This window comes from Mauremys mutica, chromosome 4 (assembly GCF_020497125.1).
Source record: "Mauremys mutica isolate MM-2020 ecotype Southern chromosome 4, ASM2049712v1, whole genome shotgun sequence".
Classification (NCBI taxonomy): Eukaryota; Metazoa; Chordata; order Testudines; family Geoemydidae; genus Mauremys; species Mauremys mutica.
Genome location: NC_059075.1, coordinates 142,130,290 through 142,146,899, shown reverse-complemented (window position 1 = coordinate 142,146,899; position 16,610 = coordinate 142,130,290). Strand labels below are relative to the sequence as shown.

Sequence of the window (16,610 nt, the reverse complement as noted above, 5' to 3'; positions counted from 1 at the left end):
ACCTGGGCTTTCCTTGCTCAAGTGCCAATGGATGCATAAACACTGGTTCAGCAGGGGTTAATCCTGCTCTGTGGGCCAAGGAGGCCACACCCCCTCAGCTCTGCTGGGCATCCTCCAGCTGGACCACTGATATAAAAGGGAGGAACTCAGTTCAGGTGGGACTGACCACCAAAGGAAAGGGACATGCGCCGCAGGTTCTTGCAGAGGGAGTGCCAGCAGCACTTCAGGGCATGGAGGCCAGCCAGACTGTGATGACCCATGACCCCCAGACATCTGACACCACAGGAAGAGGAGAGGCTGTGGGAATCCCAAGACGACAAGCCATGGAGGAACAGGTAGCAAGTGACTCAGGGAAACTTAAAGGGGAATCAGTCATAAAACTAGGGCTTAGCTTGGAGTGTTCTGGCAGGATCCCTAGGTTGGGACCTGGTGGAGTGGGAAAGGCCCTGGTCTTCCTACCCTGGCTGCCATCCACCCTGAGGCAGCAGCCCACCTCTCCAACCAATCTGGCTGCTAGGCCACACAGCCCTGACAAAGAGGGCAGCTATATGGACTCTGGCCATTAGGCCACGCAGCCCAGTGTAGGAGGACCACCTTGGCAATGCCTAAACATTAGGCCATACTGCTTCAAGACTAAGAGTGGTCATTTAAGCTCATTTGTGGGGCCATAATGCTCCTTCACCCTTCCCCCAAAGGGTGACAGGGTGTACTGGCCCCATGACATGCATGTAGCAAGGTTTGGGGTAGCCCTGAAACCTATTGCCTTGATGCAGCCAATTTGGCTCTTCAATCTGAGACAAGCATTTGAAATGCGCCATAAATAATTCACTAGTATAATTCCTGTGGAGCCAATAAGTACAACTGGAAAATTTCTTAAACCCAAATTGCCTGGGTTGTGATGCTGCTACCTGGTTGTCTGAACCCCAAGGGCTTTGAAGGGTTTCCCTTCTGACTTTCAGCCTTGTGTGTTGAGCTGTCTCCAGCCTCCATCACATGACCTGATTTATTGAGAGTTAATCTGAGTAAAACAATCCTCATTAGAGGAATCCACACTTATTCCATCTGTCACAGCAGGGACACCTTCAGCTGTTCTTTACAGCTATCTGCTTTCTTTACTGCTGACACATTTGCCCATTTTTCCCCTTCACAGGACCAGTACATAGCATAGCTTTAATTAGAAACTTGCCTGTTCCTGTCCCGCTAAATGTTGAGGAGTTAGATCCTGATCTGAGTTTAGAAACATACTAATATAAAAGGCCCATGCACAATGAAGAAATGTCTAGGGTAGTTGCATCTCAAACCCCATTGTTCACAGTTCATTGATGAAAAACATGTCAGAGTGGATATTTTTGTGCATTTGACTTTCAGATTTGAGTGCCTGAATCCTGCATGGGGATGCTGAAATGGACACTCAGCACCAGGAAAATGTTATGGATGTTTCTATGAAGCATAGAAAGAGGTACTTACAGCTGCATGACCAGGTAAAAGTGGGTTGCACTTTCGTAAATGTCTTCCAGAGTCACAATGTTTTCATGTTTTATTCTGCAACCAGCAAAGACAAACAGAGGTTACAAACCTATCTGATGAGGATAATCATAGAAGTGTAGGACTGGAAGGGACCTTGATAGGTCATCTAGTCCAGTTCCCTGCACTGAAGGCAGGACTGTGTAATAACTAGACCATTCTTGACATGTGTTTGTCTAACCTGTCCTTAAAAACCTCCAACCCAGAGATTTCACAACCTCCCTAGGCAGTGCTTAACTACCCTGACAGGAAGTCCAACCTAAACCTCCTTTGCCGAAATTTAAGCCCATTGCTTCTTGCCCTATCTTTAGAGATTAACAAGAACAATATTTCACTCTCCTCCTAACAACCTTTTATGTACTTGAAAGGTTATGATGCATTATGAAGCTGAAAGTCATGCCCCTAATCTTCCTCACAGAGCCGGCTCTAGGGTTTTTGCTGCCCCAAGCAGTGTTTAAAAAAAAAAAAAAAAAAGCCACGATCACAATCTGCAGCTCTACCGCCGCCGCTTCAGTCTTCAGCGGCAATTTGGTGGCTGGTCCTTCGCTCCGAGAGGGACTGAGGGACCCGCTGCCAAATTGCTGGACATGCCGCCCCTCTCCATTGGCTGCCGCAAGCACCTGCTTGCTGGGCTAGTGCCTGGAGCCGGCCCTGCTTCCTCTTGCTTCACACCAGTTTCTCTGGGCAAAATTTCACTCACTTCCAAAAGAGTGACTCCTGACCTATGCAGGAGTGAGAGAAGAGAATCAGGGCTTGTCTGCATGAACATTAATTTGTGGCAAGCTGAGGTGTGAATTGACCCTGCACTAGCCTGCTGAAGACAAACTGACTGTCCACGTGGGCCTGACTGACATGCATTTGGCTCCTTTGTGGCTGATGCTTTCCTGCCCTGCAGTGTGTTGCCATTTACACCAGTGCAAAGTGGGTGTTAAACACCGTCAAAGCAAAATGGTAGCATTTTACACTCCTTCGGTGAGTGAAAGACAAGTCTCTATATTTTGTTATTTTTAGACAGTGTTGAAAATTTAATTTTCCTGTCACTCTTTATGCTGTTTGGTTTTAGTCTGTTTCTTTTTCTGGTTCTCCTGCAAAACTGTTGGGCTTGCCAAGGGGCATATGTAACTAAACTTTACAAATATCCCTCTTTTCAGAGAATTTAAATATTGATCTTCCTTTCATCTCATTCTTCCACCTTTAATGAGATGCAAATTTGTGCAGCAACAGTGGCAAATGGACCTTACACTTAGGGCGATCGATGGTTTTGGTTCTGAAGGTGCATGTTGTGGGAAAATAGTTTGCTCTGCTTCACATTCAAAATTACACTCACTTCTTCAGCACTGCGATTTCATTCTCCAGGCTGCTGTCCTGGATGACAGGGGACTTCTTGATGCACTTTAGAGCAAAGAGCTTCCCAGTGATCCTTTGCTTCACTAGGAAAACTTCTGAAAAAGCACCTCTATGGAGAAAACACAGATGAAGGACAAAGGTGTTTCAATAGATGGCAAAGTTGTAAGCTGGAAGCAAATACATGTGGAGAAGGAGCTGAAGTAAAAAGCAGGCAAGTAATTGAATAATGATTAAAGCTTCCACGATAAGTGGATGGCATTTGTAATTGGCCACCACATATCTAGGATACCATTATTGTGATGTATATATGGCTTCAATATTCTATTGATTTCATGTTGCCATTTGGAAATGTACAATTTAAGACTGTGCAAGGTGTCAGCAACATTTGGGAAACAAGAACCTGAGATGTATTAAAAACAAAGAAAATATTTGATTGAACCTTGTTAACCAAGCCTGTAGAGTTTCACTTCAACTTATAGTACTCTATATATTTATTATGATGTATGTAAAATGATCAGTACCTGCAGACACCTAACAATCTTTTCTGAAAGGGGCAGACAAAGATGTGCCTAATTTAGATAAGTTAAAGCTGAAAAATACAGATCTGGATGTGAATGTCTGGCAGCCCAAATCTAGGATGTGTTCTGATTTGGGATCATGGTTTGACCCAATGTATAGAGAACCCACATCAGTTCCAGAGTGTGAAGGTCCCCAGTGTAGGGTCATTCTTTGAAAAGAAGGTAGTGAGTAGAGAAAGGGCTGAATACATAGAACATCTAGCATGGAACCTTCCTGACAGATGGATAAAAGGAAGAGAGATTAGATACAAAATCACAGTAGCAACATTCAGGAGACCACCACACCAGTAAAGACAATCAAGTAGCTCCTTATGTACATGCCAGCCCATGAGACAACTCCTGTGGTGTCAGATTTAGAGTCCGTCTCGGAAAAGGCAGGTGCCATATACCACTTGACAGCACAGGCATTCAGTGATCAGTATCTGAACAGGAGGAAGGAGATAGATCCGAGGGCATTTTACTGCCTCTCAGCCTTTGCACCGTAATCTTTTGGGACCCACCGTCAGGATTTCTCCGTGCTAAATGCTAACGCAATCCCAGCTAGGAGAATATATTGGCAACTGTCTAATGAGGCACAGAGCCAAAGACCCATCTATTCATTACCGTTAAAGATCCCACAGCACTTTTTTGGGGCCAGGACAGGGGTATTCATGATATCCCAGCCAAATTCTAACATGAGTGATTTATTACCTTTTGCCTCCTCAGCATCCCTCTGCTGTTTCAATTAAGGCAGATATTCATTTTCCCAGCTCTGTATCAGTGACATTTCAGAGCTGAACTGAATGGCTGTGTCCTGCCCCAGAGGTGGCTGCATGTCAGTTCAGTGAGAGCTTTTCTTTGCCTATTTCTTGAAAAACAGTTTGGACGCTTTGTGCATTAATCCAAATTCTGCCAATCAAATATGAAATATCTGGATAAACCCACTTCACTACATAACATTTCCTATTGGCATCGGATGGCTTGGGCCCTGGCTTCTCGCACAACCAGCTTAGAACTGTATGCTCTGAATTAATGCAATGGATGAGTGTCCAACGCATCCCTCATAGCAGAGTTCAACTCATTACAATGAAGGGTGAATATTTATAACATTGCCAAAGCCTACAATCTTGTTAAAGGTTTTTGCTTAGGCAGCTAAACGTGTCAGGTGATGGTGCCACTGCACCAAGCTCCTCTCAAGTAATCCTCATCACCTGCACAGCAGATTAACTGATGGTGTTGACACAGAATTGCCAGTAGAGCTGTGAGCATTTAAGGGAGCTAGAGAAGAAAATGTAAGAGCAAAATGGTTTGAGAGGCAGCGTGATCCAGTGGGGATCCAGTGGCACTCAGGAGACCTGGGGTCTGTTCCCAGCTCTTTGACCATGAGCGAGTCTCTTCCTCTCTGTCGGTCTTGTGTATTTGGACTGTAAATTCTTCAAGGCAGGGAGTCTCTCACACCACGTGTCCATATAGTGCCCAGCACAATGGGGCCAGGTTCTCAGCTGGGACCTATAGATGCTACGGTAATGAAAATAACTAGCAAGAACAGAAAACGTGCCACTCTCATATCCCACTCAATAATGCGCCCAGCATGTTGTGCAGATCGCTTGGCACCCATCTGGCATACAGCTGGTTGATTTTGTATTCAGTTGCTAGCCAGCGGCAGCAACTCATGCACAAAAAGAAGAGCAAGACAAAAGCAGCTCCTGGCATGACTTGCCTGCAGTAGGGAGAAGATTCCCTGAGCCAAGCTACTCATAGTCCTACCCATGTATCTTAGCCTCTGACGTGTCCTTTTTGCCCTTCCCCACAGACGGGCGACTGTGCTGGCTTAGCCTGGAGAGGTGCAGATCATATAATAGGCAGCATTGGGGGAGAGCCAATTGAGTTGGAGCACAACTAGCCTGTGACTTTATTTGAATCCTGAGATGTTTTGAGGTTCAAACATTTTGGGAGGTGGGTGGGGGTGGAGAGCTTCTCCTTCCATTTCATAGTCTCTCCTGCACTGTGGGTCCAGCAGGGTATGGAGGCAGAAGGCACAAATAGTGCAAGGGCCTGATTCTCAAATCAGACCATCCCCGATCTAAGCGACCTTGGGGCTCCCTGTATTCTGGAGCTGTGCAAGGGGCCCTTTATCAGGCCCTGGAGCAGGGATGGTCCAAGAGAATTTCCAGTCACTCTGGAAGCAGAAATCAGGGAAAAGTTTGAAGCAGCAAGTCTAGGGAGTTAAAAGTTAAGGATACAACCTTTGTAGAGTTTCACACTGAATCAACTGAGGATTAACTGGCACTAAGGTGTGAGCATCTTGCACTGAAGAGAGTCCTCTCATAACTTAGTGAGCTGTTAGGGGGGAAGGAGACGTTTTCTCTGGATATCATAACCATCACAATGCTGTTCTCAGTTTGCGCTCCCTGGACATCCCTTCCAGAAGGGAGCAATCTGAGGCAGAAAACTCTCCAAAGCCACATGCCCAATCCAGACTGACATCAAACAGAAGGCTTCCAAGGGAAAAACAGTTCACCCTCAAGACCAAATCCAGCATTATTGATTCCAGCAGGTGAGAGCCCATTGACTTCAACTGGTGCTGTGCCCAGGCTCAGTTTGGTCCCCCCCAGCCCTTTCTGCAACTCTATAGAACAAATCATTATTGCTCAACCATGTCTTGCCCTCATCTCCCTGTGTTCCTGATTCCCAATCTTTAATTCATTGAACACCCTCATAGACATAAGGCCAGATTTTCAAATGCTCAGCACCTGGACTAGGAGCCCCATTTTTCCAAGAGGGCTCCACTTCCATTTACAGGCACCTAACCAAGGACCAGATTTTCCAGAGTTCTCAGCACCCAGCATCTCCCACTGGGACACTTTTAGGCTCAGTATCCACCATGCTCTCTATTTCATACTCATCTTCATACATGCACAGACAAACTGGTCCCTCATACTCACATCTGTCCATCCTGCCTGTCCCCCTAGCAGGATGTCACATTGAGAATGAAATCCTGACAAACTGGATTTGCAATGACATTTTTTCCATGAATAATTTTAAATAAGTGATCACAAAACAGGTGGGTTTTTTGGAACCCACTCTGCCTGATAGGACGATCTCCCTTGGAAAGCCACTCAAATGGCTTAAGCTACTTCTTTCGTTTTCTATTGCACTTAGAATCCTTGGAACTTCCTAGGGTACTGGTACCTCCATTTATTTCAGGTTTTTTTTTACCGATATCTCCATTTATTTTACTCAATTCTCTTCAGTGCTAATTAATGCTGCCCTACTGAAACACCCACTGCATGTGGCACAGATCCTCGTTTCTAATACCATCTTGGTTTGTAATGCAATGGTAGGAAATGAACAACCTACAGATCAGATGCTAGAGCATCTGTTCCACATTTCATTCCTAAACAAATAATTACACCCCCATATTAGAAATTTATGGATCAACAAATTGGCTAGAAGGGAACAAAGCTTTCCTTGAGCCTCACTCCCCTCCAGGACAGTGCTGCTGGATAATTTAACTCAGAGGCTCTCAATCTTTCCAGATGACTGTACCCCATTCAGGAGTCCCATTGGTCTTGCATATCCCCCCCCAAGTTTCACCTCACTTAAACTACCTGCTTACAAAAAAACAAAAGTGTCTCAGCCTATTACTGAAAAATTGCTGATTTCCTCATTTTTGCCATATAATTATAAAATAAATCAATTGGCATATAAATATGGTACTTACATTTCAGTGTATAAAGTAGTATGAACAAGTCACTGTTCATATGAAATTTTAGTTTGTAGTGACTTCGCTAGTGCTTTGTATGCAGCCTGTTGTAAAACTAGGCAAATCTAGATGAGTTGATGCACCCCCTTGTCGCAGGGCCAGTTCACCCCCATCACCATGGGGTGGGGCAAGGGTAGGGTAGCCCCATGGTTAAGTCAATATGGCTGCATTCAGCCTCAAGGCTGCATGGCCAAGAGGCCACAGGGCTCCCCTCAGCAGCAGCAGGGAAGCACAGCCCAGTGGCCCTATGCGAGGGGTTTGGTAGGCTGCCCCCCAAAGGGTACCCAGACCTTACGCCACTGGATCCCAGCCCAGGGCCCTGGTAGTGGCAACAGGGTTCACCACAAAGCCACCAGAGAAGCCACCCACAACACACCAACTGCTACAGGGACACTGGCTAGTCCCTTCCTGGGCTGCTTCCTACCATGACTCGTGTAGTTGAAGTCAGGGTGTCTTCAGAGTCTTAGGGCATCTCAGGTGGCAACTGCAATTTCCCTAGGGCATCCACAGGTGCCTGGGTGCCCACCTGGGCCTCAGCATCTCCTGCTTCCTCGGTCCAGGTTCCTAGCTGCTTCTCAGCTGTCAGCCCAGACTGGGCTAGGCTGCTCCCTTTTATACTGCAGCAGCGGTTGGCACGTGCCCAGCAGGGTCCAGGGGCTTAACTCTGGAGACAATGCTGAATTTCACGGAGGCTCCACTGCAGGTTCTTAGGTCACAGGAAAGCTTCATTTTATAGAATTCCCTGCTCTGAAAAGCAGCTCTATTCGCACTCCACTGCCTTAAAGTTTTACCAGCTTTGTACACACACGGGAACTAGTCAAGCTGTTAACTTCCAAAGATGTCACATTCAGCATGGAACAGGTCAGTGGTAAAATAGATGGAATATGGTGGGGAGAGGAGAGGGAAAAAAAGCAAATTTCCAAGCAACTAAAAAAAAAAAAAATGAGAATCATACGTATTTGAGGTCTGCTTGGAAGCCTCTGTTGTGAATGGAAAATGCATCTAAGTGCTTCTGAGCTCCGGGAAATTTTCATTTAAACTCCTAATTCAATAAAACTCTTCCCATGTTGTTACTGTATTATAGCATCGAAGGGGTCCAGTCGAGGAATTAGGGCTGTATTGCACTGGGCTGTCTTTTAAAGAAGTGCTTGTATGGTGCCTGTGTCGCAGAGAATGTACAAACCAGGTTACAACAGGCGAACAAGACAACCTAATGTGACAGGAAGGATAAGGGAAGAGGTAAAACGGCATATTTTCTGCTCAGTGAGTATTACTCATGAGCACTGGCCATATCAGTGCTTAGTAGAACTAGAGGTTGGATCTGAGCTTTCCCCATTAATCAGTGGGGGCGGGGGCTCAGATCCAGGTGGGTGTTTAGAATCAGGGACAGTCACATTTGGATCTGGACCTATTGCTGGGGCCAGGTTCCGCTGTCAGCTCCAGAGGATTTTCAGGGGAACCAGGCCCTCAGATTTTAAACCATTACAGTGCGAATGATAAGCTGCACTTATTTATTTTAGTATTTCCAGAGAGCAGCCTGAGGGGCCTTAATGAAGTGCTTTGCATTCCTTGCAGCCCTTCTCATTCCTCCTAACATTGCCCTGTAGTAACATGGTGGTGTCTGCAGACTGGAACATAAACCGAGCGAATATTCTCTGTGTCTGGGTCATTCTCCTCATTAAGCATGTGGTAAAACTGAGCAGTGGGCTTCCTTATTCTCTCTGCATCCCGCCTGGGCCATTGGCAGGCTGTCTATGGCTAAAGACATGTCATTTCGCCACCTCTCCTGATCCCCCCCTCCCCTTATCTCCCCCCAGCGTATGATTCCAGAAGATTTGTATGTTCAGGGTAGCAGCAGATGGATGGTTAAAGCAGAGGTCATCCAAATGCAGAGGTGGAATTATTTGTTATGGGGCTTGCTTAGGGTGACCAGATGTCCCGATTTTATAGGGACAGTCCAGATATTTGGGGCTTTTTCTTACATAGGTGCCTATTGCCCCCCACTCCTCTGTCCCAGTTTTTCACACTTGCTATCTGGTCACCCTAGACTTGCTGCTTCTGTTTATACTGCACAGTGCAATGCAGCCAGAGTCTGGGGACCTGAGCTACATGTTTGCTGTTTACATTCTTCCAGGGTCCTCCCCACTCTTCACCCGGGGCATTGAAAGAGCAGAGTGATCAGACGGGGAAGAAGAATATGTGGGGAATCCTGTAATATTGCAATTCAGGGTTGAACTGGGGTGCATGCTCCCTGCAGTGATACATTGTAGGAATGAGCTGGGAAGCAGAGGACAGGTGAAAAACAGGAATCGAGTAATGCAGGTGCAGAGTTCTGAGCCCAGAAAGGAGACAGGAAAATAGGGGAGCACCCAAGACTAATTTAGGATATTCTAGAAATCTCCAGAGAATCTGTTTTCCCAATACTTTCAGATACCCAAAAGGGAACGACGGCACTGTATATAGAAGCTAGTGCAGACAGGACCAAATTGCTTTTAGTATCATTTCCAAAGCCATGGGCGAGCCTCTGAGAGTGTGAGGCATCTCATCTGTGGCTGGCTGAGAATGTGGAGGTCAGCGTGAGCAAACTTAAGTGGCAGATTTGTAAATTTAAGAGAAAGTGACTAAGCAGTTATGTCATTACAGCTGCTTGTCTCCCAAACAACCCATTACTCACAGAGCCAGTCCAGCTTTGGAGGGATAACTGGGGAGCGAGGCAACATCCTGATTGGACTGGAGGTAGGGGAAGGGACAGTCACTGTGCGATGCTGGAGTCTCAGACATTGAGAGAGAATTAAATAGGATGAAGCATGTGAAGGAGAAATCTTTTGCTCACTCAGCCTTGTAATCATAATCAAGCAACTGATGCTGAAGCCAAGCAGGTTCAGGGGCTCTTGAAAAACAAAGTGCTTTTGTTTGTTAAATAGAATGAAAGAATCATAAGGGGGCGGTTAGGAAAAGAGATCCCATTTTCTCGGTGTAATTCAGCAGCTTGTGGTGGCTTTTCTGAAGTGTGAGCACGATGAAACAATTTTCATCAAAGCGATTTAAGTTTCCATGCACCTCACTGGGTATTTAACCAGTTCCTTATGGAGGTGGGCAAGTGGTGTCACCCCCCTTTTAAAGATGCAGGAACCAGGGCACAGAGAGGTGAAGCAACTTGCCCAGAATCACACAAAGAGTCAGAAGCAGAATCAAGAAAGGAACCCAGGTTTTCTGATTCCTGCTCCCGAACAATGGGCATTCTGCGTCTCTAAATGAAAAGCCCATGCTGGAGAGCAGTGTAGACTCTAACCACATTCATGGCTGGGGATCTGGGCCAGTGGCTCTCAACCTTTCCTGACTACGATGCCCCTTTCAGGAGTCTGATTTGTCTTGCGTACCCCAAGTTTCACCTCACTTAAAAAATGACTTGCTTACAGGGCTCTCCCACCTCCCAGGGATTGCCCCTCCCCGCCCACCTTACCCCCCACACCTCCACCCTACCCTCCTCTAGAGGTGAGAGACCCATGTCTGAGACCCCTCCTTTTCTCAGGAAGACAAGGGCTCCCGCGAAGGAGGGGGGACCTAAACAGGAGTCTGCCACCTCCCTGGTCACCTGGGAGATGGGATTTCCCATTCAAACCCCTTCTAAAGGGGCAGAGGGAGGATCCAAACCTGGAAGTCCAAGGATCTCCCACTTCCTAAGCAAGCACCCCACTGCTGGACTATAGCATGATCCTAGCCTGTTGCCTGCCCCAATTCCTAGTTAAGTAAAGGGGAACAGCACCAACAGGCAAGCTGGATAGTGCTCCCTGTTCAAATGAAACACCTTTGCTGCTACACTAGGGATTTAGACCAAGCAGGCCAACATCCTAGGTAAGTGCTGTGACCACTGCGCCACAGAGAGCTTCTTAGGCTTACCTCTTGCTTTGGCCCAATTAACAGATAATTAAACAAGCATCAACAAGAAAGCTTCATGGTTGTCACTGTTCAGATTGCTTCTCATACAGCCCAGGGAAAAATTGAACCAGGGTCTTTAACCCTTGCAGCGTGTTTACCCTGCCCACTATGCTACCACGGGCTTCTGGGACTTAACTCTTGCTTTGGCCCAATTAATAGTTAATTAAAGTGGAAGCGCTTCAACTTGAAAGGCAGCTAGAATTCCCTGGTCAAAGCCTTTCGTCCTAGCAGCCAGGAGCCTTGATTCAGGGTATCTAACATCCCAGCGGAGTACCCTAGCCACTGCTGTATAGGGGGCTTCCTACATTTGACTCTTGCTTTGGCCAATTAACAGATAATTAAAGTGGAACATCTTCAACATAAAACCCCCCAGAGTTGTCACTGTTGAGAGCCCTTCTCATGAGGCCCAGGTAAGAATTGAATCAAGGTTTCTAATCACCCAAAAGAGTACTCTTGCCACTGTACTACAGAGCAGGGGTTCTCAACCTTTCCAGCCTACTGTACCCCTTTCCGGATCTGATTTGTCTTGCATGCTCCAAGTCTCACCTCACTTAAAACCTCCTGGCTTACAAAATCAGACATAAAAACGCAAGAGTCACAGCACACTACTCCTGACAAATTGCTGACTCGCTCATTTTTACCATAGAATTATAAAATAAGTTGATTGGCGTATAAATATTGTCCTTATATTTCAATGTGATACTTGAGCCTGTTTTTCATTTGTGAGCCTTGTGTGAAGCCCAGACCCAGAGCTGAAGCATGTAACTTAGCTTTGCGTGGCCTGGTAGGGGACCCTGGACAATTGCCCTCCTCACCACCCCTGAATGCCAGCCCTGCATTTGCAACCCCTCCAAACCAGTCCTGAGACTCCCATGGGGGCTGCAACCCCCAGGTTGAGAAACACTGATCTAGATGAGTTGATGTGCTCCCTGGAAGACCTCTGAGTACCCGCAAGGGTACACGTACCCCTGGTTGAGAACCACTACTCTAGGACATCAATACCACCACTCTATTCATAGTCCCAGGAAATTGGTAAAACCCTTTGGAGACGACAGGCCCACATAAACTGCCTCCTTACATTGGCACAGCAAAGCAATGCCAGGAGCAGGCCCCAGCAGTCTTGTCTCCCATTCCCTTGCTCTAACTATTGGATAACAATCCCTTCTCAAGGCCAGGACCAGAACCCAAGTGTCCTGACTCCCAGCCTCCTGTTTTAAGCATTAGAAAACACTACCTCTCTCTAGCAGACTGAGAGTTGTGAATGAAGCGGGTACTCTCGTGTGAATCTAGAGGAAAGGTCCAGAACGAACAACGCAGCAATCACAGGCTTCAAACCCTTCAATGGCTCATACGATGCCAAGATGCTGCAGTTCACAGGTTATTATAGCATGTTGGCCTTAAAGGGGCACAGGCATACAAAACAGAAGTGTGCAGAAAGATGTCTCCCAGCACCACATAGGAATGCGCAGGCAGGATTTTGTACAGATAATTTCCTAGCCCTAGCTGAGGATAGGGTGACCAGACAGCAAGTGTGAAAAATCAGGACAGGGGGTGGAGGGGTAATAGGAGCCTAAATAAGAAAAAGACCCAAAAATCAGGCCTGTCCCTATAAAATCGGGACATCTGGTCACCCCAGCTGAGGCTGAGTTGCCATGCCTCCAGGCAGCTTCCATATTGTCTTTCACTCAAACGGAGCTTGGAAGTGACACTTGTGCGTTTGAGGCATCTTTGGAGGCGCATTCCTGAGCAAGCCTGCTCCAGGGAGATATAGATCACACGTTGCCTAAACCCAGGAGTCTTGTATACACGGGGTTTGCACCAGTGCTAGAGCAGTGGGGATTGTTTTCAGAGGAAAGCTTCGTGCTGATACAGCCATTCAGTAACTGGCTTGGGCACCTGCTTTTTTTCTTACATGCAATTGGAAATGGGATTGCTCTTTGCAATGCAAGCAAAGCATCGACTGCAGATATACTGAACTTTGAGTACTTTAATCTGTGCATGTCAAGTACAGTCTGCACTGAAATCCATGTGCCATGCAGAAGCACAGCAGATCTGAGTATGTTTAGCTAAGAAAGACATCCATTTTTTAATGGCAGATTAGGACCAAGGTTTCAACATGGTTTTAAGCAAGGCTCCATGTCTGCATGAGCAAACTGGACTGACATCTTACTCTTCTGTTTTGCCTGGGTAAATGTGGGGGAACTTGCAAATGTAAAGGCTGCCTTTCAGAATTTGATCCTTATGGGCAAGAAGGTGCTGGCAGCAAGAGAGCTGTATGTGTGAGCAGGTATGGAGGCAGGAGGTCTCACACACAGCCACACACAACAATGACAATAGCCCCCTAGCAATATAATCAAATAACTATAAATAAAGATTCTTGCACATCTCCAGCACCTTTCATCAAAGTAGTTCAAAGCATTTTACAAACATAAATGAATGAAAATAGCATGAAACGCTTTGGGGTTGTACAACTGCCAGTGATTATTTGCCCTATTACCAAATGTTCTCACCCAGGATCAAGAGGGCACAGCCTCCCTTCATCTCCCAGGAAAACAGGTGGAGAGATTAAGGGACTCATTCTACACCAGAGAGGTCATTCCTGTCAAGGCTTGGATTAGAATTCAGGAGGTCCTGACTCTGAGACCAGTCTTCAGCTTTTGATGTCTCTCATGTGGTCCTATGACTACATTGTGGTCATAAGACTATAGCTGGCAGATATAGAAATTAATGGGAGATGGAGTGACAGTGAAGCCTTGGAAAGGGAAAAGGAATCTCTTTGAGATGGAGTTGAGAGGCAGGGATAGAAAAGGCGTAAATAAATTTCAAATGTTTGGAGGAAATTGCCACACCCATCCTAGTGTCATGTAAAGATGTTATTTCCCAAAGATTGTCCGAACCTTCCCTTACTAAATAAACAGTTTTATTCTTCACTTTATTTAAAGTGCATCTCTTTCTTGCTTAAGTAACATGTGCATTACTCCTTCTAGTTCTACCACAAGTTCTAGCTAGTAAAAGCCTTGCTTCCAATTTGGGGGAGGCCAGAGATTAGCCATGATACTCAGGTACTCACGATCCTAGTGCCTCCATGAAGATAAATGTTTTTCGGATGTTGTTGGTCGGTTTCTTCCAGGAACGGGTGTCATCCACTTCCTTGCGGCCCATTTTCTCCAGAGCTGAAGCGGGGAATTCTGCCAGAAGGAGGGGAAGAGCATTGGTTGAGTGGTCAGGTGTTCACAGTATCAAGAGCAGGAGCTAGTGGTGTGTAAAACTTAAACCTCTGCATAGCATCCTGCAACGTACCCATTTGCTTGGATTCTCCTTTGGAGGTTTTTGAACATTTCCTTTTGGTTCTGTCAAAGCCAAGACGCAAGGACGTCAATTTTGCATCCACAAAATAAACTGTAGGTGCAAATCATGTGACTATCAGGTAGAATGATGAAATAATTTTACCCACAATTGCCAGTACAAAAATGCAAGTACAAATTGTACCCCTTTAAAAAGAAAATTGTTTTTCTGAGAATTTGACACAAAATAATCACTCTCCTTGAAAATTACCAGTACACTCCCCTCAGCCACTACCAAGATGAGACTTCAAGTTCTATTGGATCTTACATATTAAATTGCATCAGATTCCAAATGTGCATTACAACTAATATTAGACATCTTGGCTAAGAATCTAGCACTCATATGTTGGGACTTGTTATTTGGGGATAGTCATTTAATGACAAATGTGAGAGATTGGCAATTACAAATGTTTATATTTTGCTGAATATATAATGGCTAAACTGTGATTATGCTGCTGAGTGGCTGCTCGTGCTAACCTATTAAAGCACCCTTGATATAATGGATTAAAGTTAGATGCAACTGAAGATGCAGGCAGGTTATATTAGAGCGGCTTAATTGCTTGAATATTAAAATAGGTTAAAGAGCTGGTGTTGACTCAAAGAAAATTTACTAAAGATTTGCTGATCTAGCTAGTATGCGCTGTGTCTCTTTTCTTTCATTACGTGCGATATTTGCCTGGAAACTGGATTGTTTCTTAGGAATCTCCACCTTTCCTTACTGCTTATTCCTTATGTGGAGTCACAAGCTTGTGACATCACAATGGTGGCTGTAGAGAGAATTGTGATGTCACAAACAGGTGGGGTTTGGTTTTGGTCTTAATTTTGCTTCTGATGGAAGATGTCAGGTTGACAGTACAGTAGGCTGGTAGCCTGGTACTTATCCACAACCAGGCACAGCATGGGCAGCAGCTGTCATAGAGCTCAGTCTATTCCCATTCCACACAACCAGCACAGCAAACAAGCTCTCCTTAAATGTAACATCGACCCCTCGCTGGCTCCCTTTGCTTTCTGTCCATGCTCCTTGGTGAATCAGCAGCTGCCTTAGGACTCACCACACAGAGGACTTCCATTCCATTGTTTCCAGCTCCATCTCAACTCATGACAACAGTCACATGGGATCTCTTCATTATGGTGGCTGCCTGCACATTTGCATGCAAAGTGCAAGGCCTGGGAATGTGAGTACATGAGTTTAGAGGACAATTAGAGCAGTGATTCTCAACCTATTTACCATTGTGGGCTACTTATGCAGCTCTCTGTATTATGTGGGCCGCATCCACAGAATATGTATAGTACCTGTATGGCCCTGAGGATGTCACATGGACCACAGCTGTGTGCTGATTGGGCCGCAAGCAGCCGATGGGCTGTGAGTTGAGAACCACAGGTTTAGAGGGACGACAGAGCTGCAGCACCTCATCTTGGTTCTACTCATCTTATTTAATGAACAGCAAAAGGGATCCAACTCGTTACAGGGAAAGTTAGTTAGGTCTCTGTGATGATACCCTCTTCCCTTCTGTTGTTACTGTGCAGTGTGTCAGGAAGGCAGCATTCTCTAATAGTCAGAACACAGATTTAGGAGTCAGCAGCTCTTGGGTTCTAATCCCAGTTCTACCATGTAACTTGCAAGATGGCCGTCAAGCAGTCACTTATACCATCACTTTTACACTTAGGTACCTAGATTTAGGCTAGTTAGCAAAGACTTCAGTGGGAGGTGTGGGCACTCTGCACACAAGATGGCCGTCAAGCAGTCACTTATACCATCACTTTTACACTTAGGTACCTAGATTTAGGCTAGTTAGCAAAGACTTCAGTGGGAGGTGTGGGCACTCAGCACATCGGAAAATCAGGCCACTTATTTAGGTGGCACCCTGAAAATTTGGCCTGAGCCCATCCCACTCTTCTCTGTCTTGATTTCCCCAACTCACAGAACTGGGACTCAGTAAACCTAGTTCTTATCAGCCACTTGCTGGGCAAGTCACTTCTCCCTGTGCCTCTGTTTTGCCTCCCACCCTTTATCTGCCCTTCTCTATTTAGACAGTAAGATCTTCAGGGCAGAGACTTTGTATAGCACTGCCATAATACAAATAAATAATATCACTACTCACTGGAGCTTACTGGCGTGCTTTGAGAATTAGT

At 45.8% G+C, this 16,610-nt stretch overlaps 1 protein-coding gene and 1 long non-coding RNA gene across 4 annotated transcripts in view; one reads left to right on the top strand and one right to left on the bottom strand.

Annotated features, from left to right (window-relative positions):
- The window catches only part of CAMK1G (calcium/calmodulin dependent protein kinase IG), a 30,402-nt gene that overhangs the window by 8,835 nt on the left and 4,957 nt on the right, over positions 1 to 16,610 (bottom strand). The window contains exons 1-4 of one of the 3 annotated variants that reach the window (XM_045014277.1): positions 15,530 to 15,567; positions 14,204 to 14,321; positions 2,852 to 2,980; positions 1,468 to 1,542 (exon numbers count right to left, since the gene is read on the bottom strand). In XM_045014277.1, the coding sequence (XP_044870212.1) occupies positions 1,468 to 1,542; positions 2,852 to 2,980; positions 14,204 to 14,295 (296 nt within the window). In that variant the 5' untranslated portion in view covers positions 14,296 to 14,321; positions 15,530 to 15,567. Of the gene's footprint in view, positions 1 to 1,467; positions 1,543 to 2,851; positions 2,981 to 14,203; positions 14,322 to 15,529; positions 15,568 to 16,610 lie in introns of those variants that run through there. The other 2 variants (XM_045014276.1, XM_045014278.1) reach the window with 2 other exon arrangements.
- Positions 181 to 3,223, top strand: LOC123368976. The gene is made up of 3 exons (XR_006578949.1): positions 181 to 335; positions 1,369 to 1,481; positions 2,678 to 3,223. It is a non-coding gene; the product is annotated as an uncharacterized LOC123368976 (long non-coding RNA).